This window comes from Eschrichtius robustus, chromosome 1 (genome assembly GCF_028021215.1).
Source record: "Eschrichtius robustus isolate mEscRob2 chromosome 1, mEscRob2.pri, whole genome shotgun sequence".
In the NCBI taxonomy this organism is placed as follows: domain Eukaryota; kingdom Metazoa; phylum Chordata; class Mammalia; order Artiodactyla; family Eschrichtiidae; genus Eschrichtius; species Eschrichtius robustus.
The window spans coordinates 128,806,698-128,827,661 of NC_090824.1; the positions used below are offsets into that span (position 1 = coordinate 128,806,698).

Genomic DNA, 20,964 nt, shown 5'->3' on the forward strand with positions numbered 1-20,964 from the left:
TGATGCAAGAGTTAGAAGGCTGCCTTCCTTGCTTTAAACTCCTAAAATACAAGGTTCACCCTTGCTTGCCTTCTTCGTACTGCCCCTTCCCTTGTTAATGTGCTGTCACAGTCCCCTTGGGGACTCATAACAAGGCCTCTCGCCACACTCTTTCATAAAAGATGATGCGGCGTGCAGCTAAAATGTGCCATTAAAAAAGTCACAGGTACATTTGTGCCTTAAGCAAAGAATCTTTAATATCAGACTATCTCCTTATCCAGGGACAGAACTGCCCCCATCTCCTCTCAATTCTGCATAAAGTGCTTCTTTTCCAGGATTTTGTCAGCTGTATATAGCATTTGGAGTTGGGAGAAGTTACATAAAGATGGAAATACCCTTAAGAAGGGAAAAAAGTGAGATTATTCAACTTGACTAGAGCACAGCAGTTTTACTACATGTAAAGATTTTGGCCCCTTTCTATGTTTTTTGTTTATGGTTTTCAGATCCTTAAATGTGTTGTAGCTCTCCTCATGTGGATTAGTTATAGAATGAAGTAAAGATCAAAACCCACGTGGAATTAATTGCACTTCTTCCTTGAGCCTTCATGACAAGAATCAGTGTGAAAAGGCAAAAAAGAAGAGAAGAAAAAAGAAGCGAGAGTCACCAACAAGAGTACAAAATTTCTGAACTAGGACAAACTGGGAAGATTAATCGTGCCCCAGAATATTTGTTTGACTCTTGGAGAAAGCTCGCACTGATTCAGTGGACTGGGTGATTTTTAGGACTATTCACCCTGGCTGCTGCTATTCAAGACTTCAGGGCTAAACTTTAAAACGAAAATGAGTGTGTACATAGTAAGGGCTTGTCTTACCAAGTTTGATGATTTTAATTTCTAGGGGTAAGGAGTACCTAAAACATTTTAGGGCAGAATTTCTTAATTTCACAGGCTGTGCATTGCTTCTCTCTTCTCCCATAGAATGAATGGCTTGAGGAGAAGGTCCCACTGTTGCTTCTTACTAATTAGTTAATCCATTCATATTCTTGTGTCATTCAAGTCACAACACAAATCTGTGGGAGGGAAGTAAGCAGTCATATTTGGAAAAGCTGGATTTTTGAGTTGGTCCTAATTGGGTCAAAAAAGAAGTCAACACACGCCCTCCTCTAGCCTTGTGTTTGCAGCACTCAGGAGGACGCACACACATCTAAAAAGGCACCAGGTCAGTCTTGCAGTGTTCTTGTTCTCACTGAGTATGAGCTCTCCAAGTACATGTTCTGGTTTGTGATTCTCTTTGGCGGGCTATTGTAAACCTTATTAAGGTCGGTGGTGAATAATCTGATAGGCTTTTTCCACAGGAGTCAGACTGAAAGCCCTGTCTTTAGCGCATGCATTTTGCTCTTTTCACTTGGGTCCTCGCTCTTTCTGCCTTTGTTTGCCTCCTCTCTCCACCAGTCTCTTGAGTCCAAAGCATAGAACAATCTGGCTCGATGCGCTTGGTTAATTGGAGTGTCATCTAGTCCTCTGAGACCCCTCTTCAGCGTGATCACTGTTTTACTGAAGTCGTTTGAATGATGTGTTAAATGATGAAAGCAAGGTCCATGGCTTAGAAAAATGTGTCTAGATAGGTGAAGAACACATTCAGAGAGTCACACAAGGTCATTGTCATCAAAGTAGCACCATCTTCTAAAGATTTGATGGGTTCTGTTGTTTTGACAGAGTTATTCTTGTGAGCTTCAAAATTACCTTTACCAAGTTAAAAATATTCAAGGAATACTATGCTGTTCACTCTACATGGAATATCATTTTCTTCTTCTCCCCAAGATACAATTTAAATACACATCCTTTATAACACCAGCTCTGATCTCTCCAGCTGAAAGTAATTTCTCCTTCTGACCTTCATCTACATCTTCCTTGTGGCATGTGCGTTTTCCACTTTGTATTATATTAATTTATAGCTGTGTCATAGTTCCTTATGACAGGATTTAAATCTGATTCTCTCATAATCTCCTACACTCTCTAGCACAATTTCACTGCCCTAGTGAGTACTCAAGAAATCTTTGGGGCTCAATTTTTTCATACTTCTGTAATGGTTTTAAAGCAGTTTCTGACAATAAAGATCAGAGTTCACGTTTGACAAAGCCTTTACCATAAGTGCTCACAAACATTTGCTGAATAGATCACAAATGTTTTGCGTGTGAAGAGGAGTTTTCTGTTTGCCAGAGTATCAGACCTAGATTCTAATTCCACTTCAGCCAGCATACACTATAGATCGTTGGATAAATCACTTAATCTCTCGTGGCCTTTAGATGGGAGCTCTGTTTCAGAGCTTCTGGAAAGGGCACAATGAGAAAATTAAGCCATTATCCCCTCTCTTTCAGAGGAATTACTTTTTGAAATGTTTACATATGGTTCAAAAAGCCTACTAATTTGGTTAAAGCATGGAATGCATGCGTTATCTTCCACTCTCACCTCAAACTCCACTAAAAATTACCGTGAAGGGATTTTTTTTTTTTTTAAGGCTTATTACCATAAAGAAAGGGAAAAGAGGGACTTCCCTGGCGGTCCAGTGGTTAAGACTCTGCGCTTCCAGTGCAGGGGGGCACAGATTCGATCCGTGGTCGGGGAGCTAGGATCCCACATGCCGCATGGTGTGGCCAAAAAATTTAAAAAATTTTATTAAAAAATGAAAGGAGACAACAGCAATCAAATTTTGAATGTGGGAAAGCAGATGGACAACAGTACATGACTTAGCAGAACCGTGAGTGTTGAAATCCTAAGCCAGCAGTAGAGGAAGAAAGAAATCCTAAGCCAGCAGTAGAGGAAGAAAGAAGCACCTGATTTCCTTTAAACTACCCAGAAGGCTCAGGAATTGGTGGTCCCAGGTATCTGGAACTTAGGAGTAGAGGTGGGGCCAGAGAAGAGAATTGTCTTAAAGATGTCTGAGAAACAGTTAAGCTGTTCGACCCACACCTTCTTTGCCTAACTCAGCATGAGCAGACAGTCACCCTTCCCCAGCCCTAACACAAGACTGAGTAGAGGAGTTTCTCTGAGAAAAAAATAAGTGATACCTGGCAGTGTAGAAGGCTGGGTTCCATTACTGAGCGCAGAGGCATTAAGTGAAAGTTTAGATTCTAAATGTGGAGACTCCCAGCTGTCTTACCACACCCTGTTCCTGGGACACTAGCAGCCAAGATTACTTTTCAGGAAGGTTACTGGAGGAGACTTTCTTTAGGGAAATGTGACCAAGAGGCCTTAAAGATCCAGGCATTGGGAGTTTTCCAGGGAAACAGTCCAGCTAGATCGCGTTACCTCAGCCTACAGGCTCCACTCACAAGCACAGAGTTACTAGTCAGATTTGTAGTGCCTTACTCTTAGCAAAACATTTGAGGAAGGCTTTTCAGGTAAGAACAGAGACCTAAAATAACTGAAAAAGAAAGCAATTTGGAGGGCTTGGACACTATGCAGGGGAGAAAAATTCAAATGAACTATAATATTCTCAGAGGGATAGGAGAAAATGTTGCATCTAGGAAACAAGAACAGGCTGCTGTAACAAAGGAACTTTCAGATGACAACAACAAATGGAGAATTAAAAGTTAGAGAACCAGGGACTTCCCAGGTGGTGCAGTGGTTAAGAATCCGCCTGCCAATGCAGGGGACACAGGTTTGATCCCTGGTCCAGGAAGATCCCACATGCCACCAAGCAACTAATAAGCCCATGCACCACAACTACTGAGCCTGCACTCTAGAGCCCGCGAGCCACAACTACTGAAGCCCACGTGCCTGGAGCCCGTGCGCCGCAACATGAAGAGCAGCTACCACAATGAGAAGCCCACGCACCGCAACAAAGAGTGGCCCCCACTCACCTCAACTAGAGAAAGCCCGCGCGCAGCAACAAAGACCCACCGCAGCCAAAAAAAAAAAAAATTAGAGAACCAGGTTAGGAAGTCTAACGTGAAAAACAGAAGTTTCAGGAAGAAAGAACAGAGAAAACAAAGGGGAGGAAATCATCAATAGAAATGTTTCAATTTTAATTTTATAACATGAGAGAAATATTTGTATGTCATTTCAGATGGCCTTCTTCTTAGTATTTCTACAGAAGAAAAAGAAAAGCCCTAACTTTTTTCTAAATGACGTATGTCAGTGCTTTTGCCCAGAGAAAGTGGGTTTTTGTAGGAGAATAGAAAATTATTGAATTCTCTGTAGACATATGTAATAGAATTGTCCCAAGGAAAATTTAGGGTAAAATGTACAAATAGTTGGATGTAACTACCTTGTCTTACGGAACTGTGAAAAGCTGTTAACACGTCTAATTTTTTTGATTTTACCTTTATACATACTGTTTAATGGATATCAGATAAGACTCATTAGATATCAAGAAAATGCAGTGTGATTTTCTACATTTACAAGCAAACACATAAAGTATAGTGAGCTGTGTAAAATGAAAATAAAAGTATTGAAAAAGTGACATGGATCACCCAGCCCAGTACCTTTGACAGAAGTTTCTGGAGAAGTGTGGTGAAGAGTATGTCATTTTCTTTCTATGATATATTTTCAGATATTAAGGCTATCGTCCTAATCCTTGAACTGTTAAAGAGCTCACATCTTGCGTTAACCAGAAATGTTGACGCCACCACTTAAAATCAGTGTTATCTTGGCCAAGTCATTTTGCCACTCTAAGTGTCAGCCTCTTAGCTGTGGAGCAAAGGTAACATTAGAAGTCATTCCTCAAATATTTATTGAACACTTTTTATGTGCCAAATACTTTACTAGGTGCTGGGGACACATTAGTAAATAAAATAGGTATGTTCCCTTTCCTTGTTGAACCTACAATATAATGAAGGAGGCAGATGATAAACAATAATAGTAAACACTTATTTTTTTGAGAGAAGGCAATTTCAGTATTCTAGGCTTTTTAATAAATACTTTCATCTAACAGTAACAACCCCATTAAATTACTTTGAGAAGTAAGCTTCTCTTCGAAATAACATCTAGGTATTGGATGTTCACCAGGTGAAAAGAATTATGGAGCATGACCTAGACTTGGTTCCTGCTTCTAAATATACAGAAGAACCTATTCCCCGCTCTCCCTACAAAAAAAAAAAGTTTCCAGAGACACAACTGTCTCTCGTGGGTCTACAGCTGCAGCTTTGTTTGCCTTTCTAGCCCCTGGTGATTATGAACCTGGTCTGAGGGGTGACGGATGGCTCTGGATGCCCTCTAAGCAGCTGCTGTCAGCTTCTCTCGACCATAAAAACTTGGCATTTGGTGTGCACCACTCAAATATTGATTTTTTTCTCCTCTTCCTTTTTATAATTATTGTCCAGAACACGAGTGGACATTGAATCTTACTATAATATGTTATCTGCTGCTCCATCTAGTGAAATATCTTACCTGTTGATCAGAAGTTTCTGCTGAAAACTATCAGATGGCAGAAGAATTAAAGCTGAAGGGTCCAAAGACAAAGGAAATTTCAGCGGAAGATTGTATAGGAAAGTGGGTAGAAGTGTGGTTCTGGAATCCTTGTCGTGGGCCTCCTTCCCTTCCATTGAAGAATATTGAGGAAAAGAGCATGTAACAGTTCCTGTCACTCATTCCTCTGTTCACACTCCCCTTTCTGTAATTCTGTCTTAACTTGATTTTTTTCTATTGTCATTTTTTGTCTAAAATTTTATATAACTTATTGCAAAAAGGAGCTGTTAAAATGACCTTTGGCAGATGATGGATCGACTAGTTCAGCCTTTTGCAAGGTCTGTGAAGGGATCCAGCTGTCTCAGATTACCATGCCTAAATGTGCATTTTCCAAGGTTGTCAGTGATTGTAGTGAATGTGAAACTGGCAGACAAAGTGAAGTGTTTCCCACTGAATGAGGCATTGTTGAGCTTGCTTTGTGCTCAGAGCTATCCTGAACAACCATGAGATTGACAAAACAAGATGGAACAGGTGCTAGCAGTCCCAGCTAAGCATTTTATTATTTTGATGGATTTCAGACTGATTTTAAAGTTTTTCCAAGAGCACATGTCCAAATCGTGTATACACACAAACACACAAAATTTGGACTTTAAAAAAAAAGAAAAAAAACATTAAATCAACAAAGTCTTGATATGAAGAATGAAGAAATAAAGAGAAGAAAGACAAAGCAGGCATTTGACAACCCATATTCCAGTGTTTGAAGGATTGTCAGTGGAGAGGCAAGCTGCTACTTTATGACTGGCGGGCTGAACTTTCTGAAGCTAACGAAAAAACGAAAACAAAAAGCCCATGGTTTTCTATTCAGTATGAAGAAGGGTTTTCTAATGGATCGATCCCTGCACCCTTCCTACTCAACAATGCAGTCATCCTTTTAGAGGTAAAAAAATGCCCCCATCCCTAGGGGCATTTAAGTAGTGACTGAATACTTGTCTCAGGTTTGTTTTTTTTTTAAGAAATACTTTGTAGAAGAGACAGGTATAAGGTTAGACAAGATGCAGTCATTTATTCATTTAGTCACTTAGCAGACTTTTGTTGAGTGCCCATTATGTGGCAGGCACTGTGCTAGTCACTGGGGGCATTGCTAGGAATGAAAGTGACAAAATCCCTGCTTTAATGGAGCCTACATTATAAAGAAGGGTGCTTGACAATAATAACTTTTTAGACAGAAATAAACAGCACCGTATGATAGGAGTAACTGAGTGGTGTCGGGTTAACTTTTGAGTTGAGATCTAAAAGATAAAAGGGGCAGTGTTCTAGTGACATCTGTCAACTCTAAAATTCTGAGTGTGATAATTTGAGGAACCGCTGCTGCTACCTTTGAGATACTGAGCAATAAAAACCACTGCTCATAGGGTTCTATCAATACTCAAATCCAGTGACCTGAAATTGGCTTTAAAAATCCTCTCAAAGATCCTACAGACTATTTTCCGTACTTTGGTTCTGAACCGAATAATAATAATTTTAACATTTTTTTAACATTTAATTAGAAAAATCTTTTGCACTCCTTATCTTCTATTTAGAGACTAGAGTGTTTTTTAACTAGAAGAGAGACATTAGGACTTGTTAAATCAGATCCCTCCTCCTACCAGTGAGGAAGCTTGGGTCCAGAGAAGGGAAGGACTGTGCCCACAGGTGCAGCATAAGCTGGGACCGTGCAGACGAGGACTGGCAGCTGGGACCTCTGATGTGACGTGGAGTGTGCTTTCCTCTATTCCTTGCTGTTGACATCTTCTTGCTCAGTGTCATTCTAGAAGGGTGACAACACTTTATGTGTACATAATACTTTACAGAGCCATTTGATATTCATTATCGCATTCAAGCTTCTCCCCACTGTGATGGAAATGACCAAAAAATCAGTAATTTAAGGTACCCAAGGTTATTCCACCAACTTTGATCTATAAGCATCAATGTTCCCATTTTGCAAATAAGGAAACTGAGATCCAGAGAAATTAAAGGACTTTTCCAGAAAGGTTAGGTGACTAGACCGGGGAGCCGCAGTTAAGTGTCTGACTCTGGATGAAAGTCTGCTTCTTCCACTATGCTGTAGAGAAGAAGTAGATCAGTAGTTTGAAAAAAGGAGAGAGAAATGGTAACTGTAAATGAGCAGGAAATCAAATAAAGGGAAAGACTGGTTTATTGTGACTCTGCTCATAGTCAACACTGCTTTTCACAGGATTGCTACCTACACTATCCCTGTAGTTGGTTCAGCTTTACTGTATTTTGAAATGTACAATTGCTGTTGTTTTTCAGAAGCCAAGACCTAGTTTATTTTTTTTAAGAAACACAAAAATTAACCTCATCTCCAGTATGTCTGCTATAATAAAATGGAAACAGGTAGATGAGAGTTCCATCTAATCAGTAAACATTTATGTAGTGCTGCCTTGTGTTGGCAGTAGGGATACAAACTTTGCCCTCAGGAGCTCCTTGACTACAAGGGAGAAAGATAAGTAAAAGTGCAGTGGAAAAGCGCATAGGACTGGGCAGGTGAGTGGGAGGGCTGACATCAGTGTCAAGGATAGCATTTCAGTTATCTATTACTCTTAATAAATTACCCAACATTAATAGCTTAAAGTAACAACGATTTATTTTCTTCTCAGGATTCTGTGGGTGGTGAGGGTGTAGTCAGATGGTGGTTAAGAAGGGAAATCCAAGATGACTTCACCTGCATGCATGGAGTCTTGGCATGGGGATGGCCACTCCATACCTCTCCCTTCCTTTCTTCCCTCCCCCCTCTCTCAGGAGCAGCAACACACAAAGAGGCCAGAAGTGTGAGCATATTACCTGATTATGACTCTCTTGACTTTGAAATGTCTGGAAATACAAGTGTGGCTTAGACTGCGCTCGATAGACTATACCCCAGCACTGATGTTTTCTCAGGTACCTGTAGCTGCGTGACTCCAGTGAGCAGTTTAGAAATGGAGGACACCCCACCAAGCTAGGTCTCTAGGGGCTGTTATCAGGATTAAAGCCACCCACTGTTAGAGCACACAGGTCAGCATTGTACAAACATATTGAAAGAGTGTCATTTCTTAATTCTTACTGTGAAGATTAAAATGGTTATTGCATCAAGCACATGAGATGGGTTTGGGGGCAGTTAACTCTAATCTTTTCCCTTCTTGTACCCCTTCAGTCTTTAACAAGAAATAAGCCATCTAAATTAATCATAATGCTGAAGTATGTGAAAGTGATTATTCTAAGCAGTGAAGTATGTGTAAGAGGGCCTTGCCAGTTAAAACTATCAGCCCCTAATACTGAAAAGTTTGTATACTATGTTTATTAAAGTGTTGTAGCTTTAATAGTAAAGCAACCAAGCCATACAGCATCAAGTTGACCAGGCTCTAGGAGACATCACCATCAGGGCGTATATCATAATCAACAAATGCTCATGGTCAGCCTACTGCAAAATACTATTTCTGGTGTCACGGAGAGCATATGAAAGTTTATGACTTAGAGTTTGCCCTTAAACAAGTGAAATTTACCAGGCATTAGAGATACAGGAAGATAGTTACCAGGTGGGATGTGATACACTGCCCAGTGAATGGTATGAACAGGGAGGGTATGGAATTTGTCCTCAAAATTGTTTTCTGGGACTAACTCCCAACAGAAGAGGAGGAATAATTTGAAACAAACTGAAAGGATAGGTAGCTTGGAGTCATCTATTCATCCGTTACACTATCTCAGATTCCACCTAGGAAAACCACCCTTAGTATTATTGCATTTTGAGTTGTTCAAAATTTGAAGAACATTTATTTTTCTATTAGAAAAGTAAAATGTCTGCTTTCATCCATCATGACTGAACTTTATCTCTCCTTAATTCAGAGTTTCTCACTGAATTTCCTCTCAAGGCACAGAACACCATCAAAAGAGACCTTTGCAGTTGTTTCTAAGTGACTTTTAGAAATTCAGTTATATACCCAGATATTATTTAATTAGCATTGCTCTGAGTGAAGCTACTGATGGAAATCAACTTGAAACAATTAGAATGTCTTCAAAGCTACAAAAGTGGGTCTATTTAAATGGAGGGTTGGGGGGGTTGCCTTTTTTTTTTTTTTTAATCAGTTAGCTGCCTCATATTTACTATGGCCTAGTTGAAGTTACATATTGCATTTAAACCACAGTGTTCCACTAAAAAATTATTCAGAGTTTTTGATCTAATACAGTGTAGACAGACAGAATTGATATATACACACACACATATACAAACACACGCACACACATATATACACATATGCATACATATACATATATATGCATAAACACACACAAATTCTTTTTTAAAGAGAAAATAGAAAATGATGCAAGTGAAATAACATTATGGGAGAGGAAGGAGAATTATGTTTTTTAGGACAGAAGGGTTAGAAAGACCAAGCAACATTTAAAGATTCAAAACAATAGCATTTAGCGTGAAATCTACTTTTTATCATCCTTACCCAGCCATCAGAATGAAGAAAGACAGTGTCCAGCTGTAGCAGTAGTTTGGTAGCAGGAGAATTAGAAGTAAAGGTACTAATGCCTGAGGGGTGGGTCATGAATTAATAATTGCTATGTGGCGGATGAGCCCCGTCAGAAGAGCTGAAAATGAGGAAGTTGCCTTGCAGAGCGCTATCAATCACTCAGTGACCATAACTTCCAGTAATTAGTGTATTTTATGGGCCTTTGCTTCAGTGGCTCGAAAGCACATATGCTCCAGTCACAGCTAAACTTTACCAGAGTAATATTCCAGGATGATTTATCCTCCTGCTGCGCTGGGATATAACCCTATATTAGGTGAAGATTGTGAACTAAGCTGCAATAAAGTGTAAGTTTAGGTACAGTTTGCCCAGGTTGAGACCTCAATGTATCATGCTTTTCAGCATTCATGGTTAGACTACAGCAAGCAATCATTTTTAACAGTAAAACAAATAAAGCAATTAAAGGAACAGCATTAGGATATTGTACTTGTGAATTACTGTTGCCCTGGCCCCATTTAAGTGTCCACTGTAATAAACCCATTTCTAATTTAAAAAGAGAAGAAAAACCCCACTGTATTAGAAACATTTATTTGTGATGCTGTCTTTTCTCCATTATTATTAGTAATCTGTGGGATAGAATGCAGGACCTTCTGAATGATGGATAAATGTTTGATTTATTTCTTTGTGCTACTGTGCTTGGGATCTTTAAGTTAAAATAAATTTACTTTTTATTAATGGACTCTGGTGAGGATGAATAGTTCTTTTTAAAATATTGGGACCTGTTAAGAAGCACTCCTGGTGGGAAACTCACATTTAGGCTCTTTCTACACAAAGAAGATGTTGTGAGCTCTCCAGAGCACTTGGCACCTTTTGAACAGGCGTCGTGAGTTATTTGCTGTGGTTCATTCACCCTCTGCACTAGAAGTCTCTGGGGCCTTTGCAGACAGGGGCCTTTGCCATTGCCAAAACATCTGTAGAGCCCAGAGTTACCAGTAATTTAACAAGCTTTGCCACCAACCTACAGTATGACCTTGGGCAAATTAATTAAGCTTCTTGTGCCTCCATTGGGCCATAATTCTGTTTGTGTTAAAGAAATCCTTGGAGTTATAGGAAAGCATTATGTGAAAAGAAGTATAAATTGAATAGGGAAAACATATGCATGGTTCCACTGTATTCTTTTTAGGGTTAAATGTTTCTGCACTACTTTTAATGATGGTTGTTCTTGAATTTCCTTAAATAGACACCGGTGATAAGCTGATTTCACCAAGCATGGGTGGGAAGGTGTACACAGTTTGATGCTTTCATTATATTTAATATTCTGTCTTTAATTTGCAATGTATTATAATGTCACACAAGTTAAAACAATAATAGTAAAACAAACTAATTGTCTTTAATTAAAGTGAATTAGGTTTTGATTTTAATATATTTGATGTAGTGAAAACTGATAATGTGGAGGGTCCCAAAGGTTATTAGGGCATATTTCTGTTGGGCCTGATGGTGTTAGTAATAACCCTCTTCCTCATAGTTCTAGACATGAACAAATATGTCACTTCATCCGTCTCTGTTACTCGCACTTATGCCCCTCCGCAGGGGTTGCGCATTCCACAAGTTATCAGCTAATGGCGTTATACATTAAAAATTGAAGCTTTCCTCACTCCGAGGCCTTTCAAGGCTTTGTTCTTAAGCCCTAGACACTTCGGAGTGCAGCTGCAAACTATAGGCAGAAGATTAAATTAATTTGTAACTCTTTTTTTTTTGGTACTGCATTACTAAATCCTCCACATTTAATTGAAACCCTACTTCAAGACGCTTTGTGTTTCTGTGTTCTTTGTTGTCAATTTAACCTCCGAAGCACTTTAACACTGGTAAATTGCTGTTATATCCTTTGGATTGTTTTTAAACCATACAGTAAGAGGACAGTGAAATTGATACACGGGAAGAAAAGTAAAATCTTAGGGTAGATTTTGAGGTATTTAGTATTTATTATGGTTCTTCGCTAGCATAGTTTCAGATGATTTAAACTCTCTCTAGGACTGTGTAAATTGGTCTTGGGATGAAATCTCACCTAGGGAATTTTATGTAATCCAGTAGTTAAGTCTGATTTTTTAAAGTTTCCCTGTGTCTGAATGTCCCAAAGTGGCTACTGCATTTCTGTAAAATAAAGGTTTAACTGCAGTGCACAATCTAAATGCAAAATCCTTCAATGGAAATTTAATTGTGTAAAATGTGCACAAGGGTAATTAAGAACAAATTTTAGAACATTTCAGACTATAAAGTCCTCCTTCAACTAGATCACTGGCTATATTGAAAATGCTTATTTTCAATTTGCAGTTTTGCTGAGAAACATAGAATATGTCTAAATTAAGAATTTATAAAATCCAATGCTCTTCAGTATAACTGTAAATTTAAAGCTACTCCCACATTGTTGATATTCTAAGTTGGTCAGTTGATCACCAAGAACATATCCTGAGTTTGTGTCCTGCACTTGCTTTCTGGTTACAATGTATGTTTTCTCTTTATCATTTATGACTTCATGACAATAATTATTCTCATTATCAACAGAAGCCATTTTTGTTGCTTTGTAAATAAATATCTTCTGCCCTTTTTGTTAAGATACAAATGTTTCTATCATGCATTCGTTATGTATTTGGCAATTGTTATAATCACACCCACACATATATTGGTTATTTAAATTATAAAATCCAACATATTCAGAAACTGCTAACTCAAGAGTATTTCATAGACTATGGTTGGACAAATCAAAGATCAATAAGATAACACTAAGGAGCAGTCCTAGTTTTACAGTGAAAGGTTAGTGGTTTGCTGTTATTTAAGTGTATTCCCAACTGGTAAATGTTTTTAGAGCATTCTTTTTCTGCCTTTTGAATAGTAAATCTCCCACAACGAACAGAGTATTTAGCACTTTGCTGAATCTTATGTATTTAGAATTAAAATGCACTTTTTTATTTAACATTAAATAGAATCCTCTCCCTCCCTCATCTCTACCTCCACTTCCCCAAAATAAATAAAGCTTTTCCAAATCTTTTACAATGTGAGCCGCTCCCCTGCTGGGAATGAAAAGGATGTTAGAGTCATTTGATGAATTGCTGGCGCTTCTGTGCATCCACATTTTTCAATATACTTTTTTTTAACTGGACTTAAGCTGCCTAAATTTAAACGCTTCTTTTGTAAAGATGATAAAGAGGGCAAAGACTTCCATTGGCTTAGCCCTAATCTGTTTGCTTTGTTGTGATTCTTTTTTTTTTCTTCTTTAACCTATTTATAAATCTAAATCTACATACAAAGGTCATTGGTTGGCTGAACTTAAACCATTTTACTCAGTAAATTTAATTAAGAAAATACAGTGCAACTCATAAGCAAATGAGTTTTTTCCTAGTTTTAAACCAAACCACCCTCTTGAGTGCTGATTGCCTTGCCCGACCCCTGGTGATACAGAAACAGGCAAAATTAAAAAGGACATTAAAGCTTCATTAAATCTGAAACACATTTAGTACAGTGACATATCTGCAGGCCATTTCAGAGAAGATTACATACTCTCTTTTGTAAGTTTCCTAATTTATAATACCTTGACAATAAAAACTGGGGAAATGCAAGTAGATGAATAGACCAGTAAGGGTAAAAGATACAGAATGGCCCCAGGTCCGTCTGTCTCTGAAATATTCACTCATAGCATATGTGCTCCCTCTTCCCCATAAGGGTTCAGTGTTTATTTTGACTTTTGACAGCCTCAGCCATATCTGCTAAGAGCCCTTTTCCTTTTTTACCTTCTCCTAATTGAACTTGATAAAAAGGTTCTAGGGCTTAGCTATATATTTCCTTCTATTTTGCCACAAGACAAATAGTGTAGAACATAAACATTGCAGCTGCATTAAACCTAAAAGGGCAGAGACATACATGGAAGGCAGCTCCCTCTCCCAGGGCCTTAAAATGACTGCTTGTGGTGCCAGCCTTATAGTACCGCTGCCAGTTTTCACTAGTGCAGAATTGGAGGAATCCTTGGCTTGCCACTGGAGCAGCCCAGTGGTGACACTGTGGGAGAGGAAATGATTGTTGCGCGTCTCTGGTCAAGAGCAGGGAACCATTCTCTGCCCTCAGATTGAAAAGAGGTCAGACCTGCAAGATGCCTTAGAAACAGTCCTCACAGGAATGTAGTTGACAAGTAAGACTGAGCTTCCACAGGATATCAGGAAAGTGCACATAAGTAAAGGCAGTTCCAAGAATGTTGAGGTCACTAGTTCAAGCATTGCCACCTGTTCCCAAGCAGGCTGGTACAGAGAGGCTCCCTGCTGAATTTTCTCTCTGTTCTCTTGATGGAGGTCTCTTACAGAGTAAATGAATATCATCAGCCAGCCTAATTACCTTTTACCAGTTGTGAGAGGGGGCCAAGTAGATGAGTGCACATTCCCAAGTCTGCTGTAGCTTTGCCTCTCCATAGAACGGTGTTGACTTGAGAATTTGAGGCTTTGTGTTGAAGTGGAAAAAGTTCATATTTTTCACCTCATCACACTCTTTTTTTTTTAAAAAAGTCTTCCTTTTATCATTGCTTAGTTCTTTAATCTATAAGAACCAATGGCCAGTGTTGGCACTGGCCAGCTAGTTTAGACCTTAACTGTATATATGGTGGGCAAGTTTCTTCTGCTGGTGAGCTACGTGGACAGAATTCTTCCATAGGCCCTAATGACATGTTCAACATGTACCAGAGTGAATGGTGCAGCACCTGTAGAAGGACTTCAGATAGGCTGTTCTAAACGTTTTCTAGTAGTTGTTAAGCTGTCAGCTTTTTCAGACGAGAGACCCTCCTCTTGCTACTTTTTCCAAATGAAAGAATGTGCAAAACTCATAATCTGCAGATGGGTGTGATGATAGGTGACAGCTTTTGGTGAGCAGTCACTGCCTGTCAGTTCAGTACAGAATTGTGCAAATGCCTAGCCCACCCATTACTGCCACAAAAGACCATAGTGGCTCCTTCTGAATCAATGTGCACATTCTCATTGGCCAGAAACACACTGTATTTACAGAATGTTAAGTCAAATCAATAGCCTATATTGGGTGAGGGTGGAGTGGAGGCAGTGGAGAGCTGAGTCCCTCCCCTTCCTAATTAATAGCAGCATATAGACAACAGACATAATCACACAAAACTGTGAAAGGGAGTTTAACATCCACACTCTCTTTCCTTCACTCTATAGTTGAACAGATTAATGATGTCCACCAAATGAAACAATGATAGTATAACTTCATGTCTTGAAAATCTGAGAACTCTGAGTATACAAGAAATGAGTACAAGGTAACAAATCTTACCAAGTATTCATATATGTATATATATACACACACACATATATACACACACACACACATCCAAATGAGTGTTGGCCCTTTCCAAGTAGTCACCTTACATGGTCATATGGTTTATTCCTATTACATTGCTGTTGCTCAAACTGGTTTTAGAACTTTAAAAATTAACCTCAGCATCTTCATGTCTATACTTATTAAGGAGCAAAATATTTATTCTTTGAAGTTGGCTTTGGGTTTTGGTAATACCCATAGGCCATTCAGACCTGAGTCAACAAATAATTTACATGATCAAAAAGCAGAGGGGTATAATTTTAAGCTCAAGATAAGATGCAGTTCTGATAAAGTGAAGTAGTTGTTCTTCTGTGACTTGAAATGATTCTAAACACAGTTCCAAAAGAGGAGTTCAAAAATGTTTGAGCAGTGTCAGTGTCTTTGAGATAAGTGCACAACTTCTCAAGATCTAGAAAAGCAATGTAATATGCTGGAAGGAATCCTGGATTAAGTTGCAAGTCTTGGGGTCAGTCCCCAGGCTTCTACTGATTAACTGTGTGGAAACATCTTCAATGGGACTCTGGGGTTCTAATCTGTAAAATAGATTGATGTTTCCTTGGATCCATTCTAGCTTCAAAGTTCCCTGATGTAGTGATTCTACTTTGAAAATATTTACAAATACCTATAAAGGATTTCAGACCTGACGATGGGCCACATTATGAAGTTGCAAAATTTAGCCACTGTTTTCTTTAAATAAATTATGGTATGTTTGGTAAATTTGATCTTATCACTTCATATCAATCCTATTCCTGGTTGAATCATTTCGTTTTCACAGGTGAGAATCCAAAGACCAAAATTAAGTGAGTGGCCTAGAAACACATCGCAGTTTACAAATTAAATAAAATTGGAAGCTGTAAGGATTCGCTTACCCAATTTCAGACCTATAGTTCCAACTTCACAGTCTTGAAATGCCACTTTCCCACTAGTAGTAGCTCTTTTCTTCTAAATATGAATGGATGAAAAAAAACTAACAAATGAATGAAAATAATGGCAAAATTTTCTATTTCACATGGCCCACTCCCCATTTCCTACAACTCTTCCTATAATACTTATAACTGAAAGTTCTACAGAGCTGTGGGCTAGGAGCAATTAAGTGTTTCCATTTTTACAAGAGGAAAAGCCGACAATATCCTATGGTTTTACATCTCTGTCTAGAAGAAACTGTCGTACACTTGTAAATGTGAATAATGCCCGTACAGCTGACAATATTCCTAAGAGAAACTACGTAAGGGTAGTGTTTAGTCGTTAAAAATAGAATATTTTATCAGGGATACAACATTGTCCATTGTGAATGTTCATTCTATATATAGCTTTCAATGTAATTACAGCAATAATTTAGTTTGTGCATTTAAGGTTGTGAGCTTTTTATATTTGCTGGATGTAATTCTGAAATTTAGTACTTGTCTGTCTTAAGATCTGCCCTGCATGCAAATCTATAACTAGACAAATATTATTTCCTTTCTCAGCTTGCTCTTGGGAGGTTTCCATATCCTCAGGTAAGATTGTTCATTACTGCCGTTTTCCACTGTGACATTCATTCCTATGTATGAAGTGCAGGGAGCAATTGTGAACATTTGAGCCACATACAAATAAATCTGTCCTGTTAAATTGAAAAGTGATATCTTAAAGGAGTCATTTAGGAGTCTCTATTGATTTTTGATTTTTTTATACTCCAGATTTTTTTCCTCTTTGTTAAAGGTTGAAAGCCATCATTGTGCTCTTCCTTTGTGTGACACTGGTAATGTTTTTCCTCATCCCAACCCAGTACCATGTGCTCTTACTGAGGTTGGAAGAGGGGCACAGCCTTTTCTTGATACACTATTTGCGTTTTTGGATTCAGTTAGTTATTTGAATTAAAGGATTGAGGTGAAGGGTGAAAATATCTAATCTAGGTCATTATTTTTGCTAAGCAAAAAGATGTGCCCCCAATTTTATGTGGCTGTGATTTCGAACATTTTCTTTTTAAAAAATTTGCCCTTCCTATTTACATTTCTAGGAAAATAAAATGTCCATTGTGTTACCATTGCTGATAATAATCTCTATAGTAATTTCTTTAAGATTTTTGTTATAGAAGGGTGCTAGCATTTAAAATATAAAGCTATTTTGTGGTTTGAAAATGATTCCCCAGTGTGTGGGGGGAAATGAGTGAAATGTCTAGAGGGATGAAAAATGAATGGTTTGACTGTTGGTTGATGCTCCCTGTTTTTCTGGCATCTTGGTCTGTACAGGCCAAAGTGCCTGGAGGCATGTCTGATTTAAAGGTGGTGTTGGTCTCTGCTCTTTAAGCATCTATTAACTTGCTATTATTATGCAAATAAGTGTTGTATTACACATACTAATTTATGCATGGTTAGATTATGCAGATGCATCACAAACATGGTTATTGAATAATAGGATGGGGCTCATTCTCTCTACCATCTTTATAAGCAGTTTTAAGCAAATTGTCCTGGTACCCATGTGGACATTTAAAGCCCCTTCACACGCTGAAATGTCTCTTTTGTATCCTTTTTCTTTTCTAGTTAAAGCCATCAGATAAGTGGAGGAGAAATCATCCAAGTTGTTAGGTTCAAGAGTGTCAGTCTCACTTTTCAAATTTGTAGGATTCTTTGTTTAAACATAATCTTTTCCTTAAAGAGAAGATCCGAAATGTAATCACTTGGCATGCATGCTTGCATTTAGTGAGATTTTACTGTATACAGCCTTGCTGCTTAGCTCTAGGTAGCCCATCAAATTAAAATCACATTTTCAGGATTTATAGCTCATTAGAATATTTATCTTGGTAAGCCTCTTATTCTGTCAGTAATTTTTAAACAATTCACTGTTTGGCCAATGTATGCAATCCCCTCAGATTTTGTAAATGAAGAGAAGAGGCACTATATAACTTCTGTCAAACAAATCTTAATAGAAAACTTGTATAAGCCATCTAAGAAAAAAAAAATACAAAGATTGGGAATGTAGCTGTATTCTTGAGATTCCTAATGCCTAGAGTATTTAATCAGTGAGATTTGATAAGTGATAAGTCTAAGAAACGATTGCATTTGACAAATGAAGCTTTTGAAGGCTCTGGTCGAATTTAGAAAGAGGCTGTCTACCTTTGCAGTATTGTTTTCTGGAATGTTTAAGTATATGTTTACTTGATCAGTCGAGTGGAAGTTGGAAAATTCTAATGCGCTGAACTCCCTAGGTAGCAATCACTGTTATGCCAGAGTAAGGGGAAAACTGTATTCCTTGAATCGTGATAGAATATTGTCACCAAATTGGGACTTTCATTTCAAATAATAGAAGCAGCTTTGATGCCATCAGGCCTATTTCCCAGGTCTTTCAACAGAAGTTTGTGCACTTCCTTGCTGGAATCAGTAATGACTTTTGATGGAGTTGGCATTTATTTTACAGGCTTTGTACTATAGACTGAAGATTGGGAAAGGTTACTTTATAGATTCCTTTTCTACCCTTTTGCCTTCAAATAAAGCACATGAAGAAAAATGTTTATTTTTATAGTATCGCAGGGACTGGATTATGAAATAATACCTTCTCTTTGGCCCATATTATCTCATTTGAACCCCTGACCACTCTGTGTGATAGCCTCCCCTCATAAACTGGACAAACAGGTTGGCTGATTTGCTCATTGTTGTACTGTAGGTGGTTTGGGGCCATTGAATCCCAAGTGGAATAGGTAGGAGTGAATCACATACTCTCAGGAGTGGAAAGTGATCTCAGACAACATTGAATCAAACCTCTCTACAATATCTCTGAAAAGCAAAGTTGAACACCTCCAGTGATAGGTAACTCACTAGTTTACAAAGCAGCCATAGACTCAAAGCTTTATTTACCGGGCTGAGGACTGCCTCATCTTAATTATTACCTACTGGTCTGGCCCTTGAACACATGAAAGATTTTCATATATCCTTAAGATATCACAGTTTTGCATCCCTTCTGTACCCAGGGCTGGGTACTCAAAGTCAAATCAGGGAACCAGATCTCAGCTGCCTTCACTAGTGGCAAGCTGAGGAGACTGGCCTGTTTGAAAGAACTCTAGACCAGGAGCCAGAAGATTAGGATTAGAACCCAGCTCTAACAAGGTCCGGTCACTGCAGGCCTTAACTCTTGCTTTGGCCTGTTTCCTCATCTCTAAAATGAGCGTCCTGATACCTACCTTTCCTATCTGATTAGAAGTATGCAGATCAAATAAGATTATGGATATGAATTTCTAATCCTCAACCAAAGGTTGCAAGAGGATGTGCTCGCAAACTGCCAGCTGCAGCTGGAGCAGAGTGTAAAATGAGCAGAAGGGAAAGAGGGGAGGCGAGGCCAGCGTCCAGACTCGTCCTTCCCCCAGCCCAGCGTCAGTGCTGCTGACAGCGTCGTTAGCAGCGCCTCTTCCTGCCGGTGACACAGTGTGTATCTGGTGGGGATGCAGACGAGGGAGGGGTGTTGGGAAGATAGCAGGGAGAGTCAGTAGCCTGGGACCAACATAAAGGTTAAAGGACTGGATTTTTTGTTGAGATAATCATTCTCCATGAATCTCATTGTTTGTGGGGTTGGGTTTTTATCTGTTATTTGAAAACACTGTCTGTTTTGGTTTCCTTTAGGCCTTAAAGTTGCGTAGCCTCACTGGCATGCAGTTTAGGGCTCTATGGAAAGAAAGGTTAGGAGCCATTATAAATACACGGTCTTCTTACTACAGCTTATAATAGGAGGAACAACGATGTCAGATTCACCTCGCACCTTTCCGACATCCAGCTCCAAAGCACTTGCTGTTATCTGACTCGGGCTGTGTATCCCACCTGCAGGGACTGTTATTTCCAGCCTCCAGGTGAGCAGACTGAGTCTCAGAGAGATGAGGCGCCTTGCCTTGGGGATGAATGGGTACAGTTAGAGCGAGGACTTGCAGGCGACTAAACCAAATGACTGGCTCTGTGAACTCTGATTTTGGTTGGCTGTTCGAACCACTGCCCTCCTTCCTGCTCAGCCCCACCAAGCCCTTCTCCTGGCTCTCCTTCTCTGCCCTCGGGAGGCCTCCTGTGTAGATGAGAAGGGTTGGTCCATGGAAGATGATGACAAGACCATTCCCTAGAGCCCTTTTGCTTTGCTTACCATGTGTTTAGCAGAGTGATGGATCTGGAGGGACCCAGAGCTCTCACTGACCCCAGTGCCATTAAACTCTGGGTGCCTGTGAAGGATATTCCACAACAGCATAATGAAAACTTGTGTTTTTAAACATCTGGTAAACAGATAGTATCTCAATTTCTTGAACAATTTAGCTTTAATAGTCATCGGGAAAAATGTGCAAGTCCGGACAAGGACTAGAGCTGTGTATAGTTAATCACGTAGATCCAAATCCAGTTGACTTAAAAAACATGATGGTGGGCAATGGTTTGTTTAATGGCACCATAATTTAGGAGAAATGAAAAAGATTGCCTGCTAAAAATTGTCATCCTTCATTCAGACTTTACAACAGTACCCTGCATTAGGATGATAGTAAATCCATTAAGGAGACTTCTCAGGGGATGTGCCAGCTCTGGCATTTGGAAATTTGGTAAGCAAGATGCCACAGGAAAGTGAAGATAATATAGATACAAATGTATTTCAGGTACTTTTGCATGTGTAAAAATGTTCTTCTTCTTTTGGCTACATTTCCCGATCTTGGTTAATAAGTTACATCAAAATGACCTGAAGTTAAAAAAAGAAAAAAAATCTGAGCAA

The 20,964-nt window shown here is 39.0% G+C and overlaps 1 protein-coding gene across 5 annotated transcripts in view; it reads left to right on the plus strand.

Annotated features, from left to right (window-relative positions):
- Nucleotides 1–20,964, plus strand: part of MAP2K5 (mitogen-activated protein kinase kinase 5) — a 263,644-nt gene that overhangs the window by 167,551 nt on the left and 75,129 nt on the right. For 2 of the 5 annotated variants that reach the window (XM_068554385.1, XM_068554405.1), the window contains exon 17: nucleotides 16,728–16,757. The exons of 2 other annotated variants lie outside the window; for them this stretch is intronic. In XM_068554385.1, coding sequence (XP_068410486.1) covers nucleotides 16,728–16,757 — 30 coding nt within the window. Of the gene's footprint in view, nucleotides 1–16,727; nucleotides 16,758–19,485; nucleotides 19,656–19,945; nucleotides 20,064–20,964 lie in introns of those variants that run through there. One more of the 5 variants, XM_068554423.1, reaches the window with a different exon arrangement.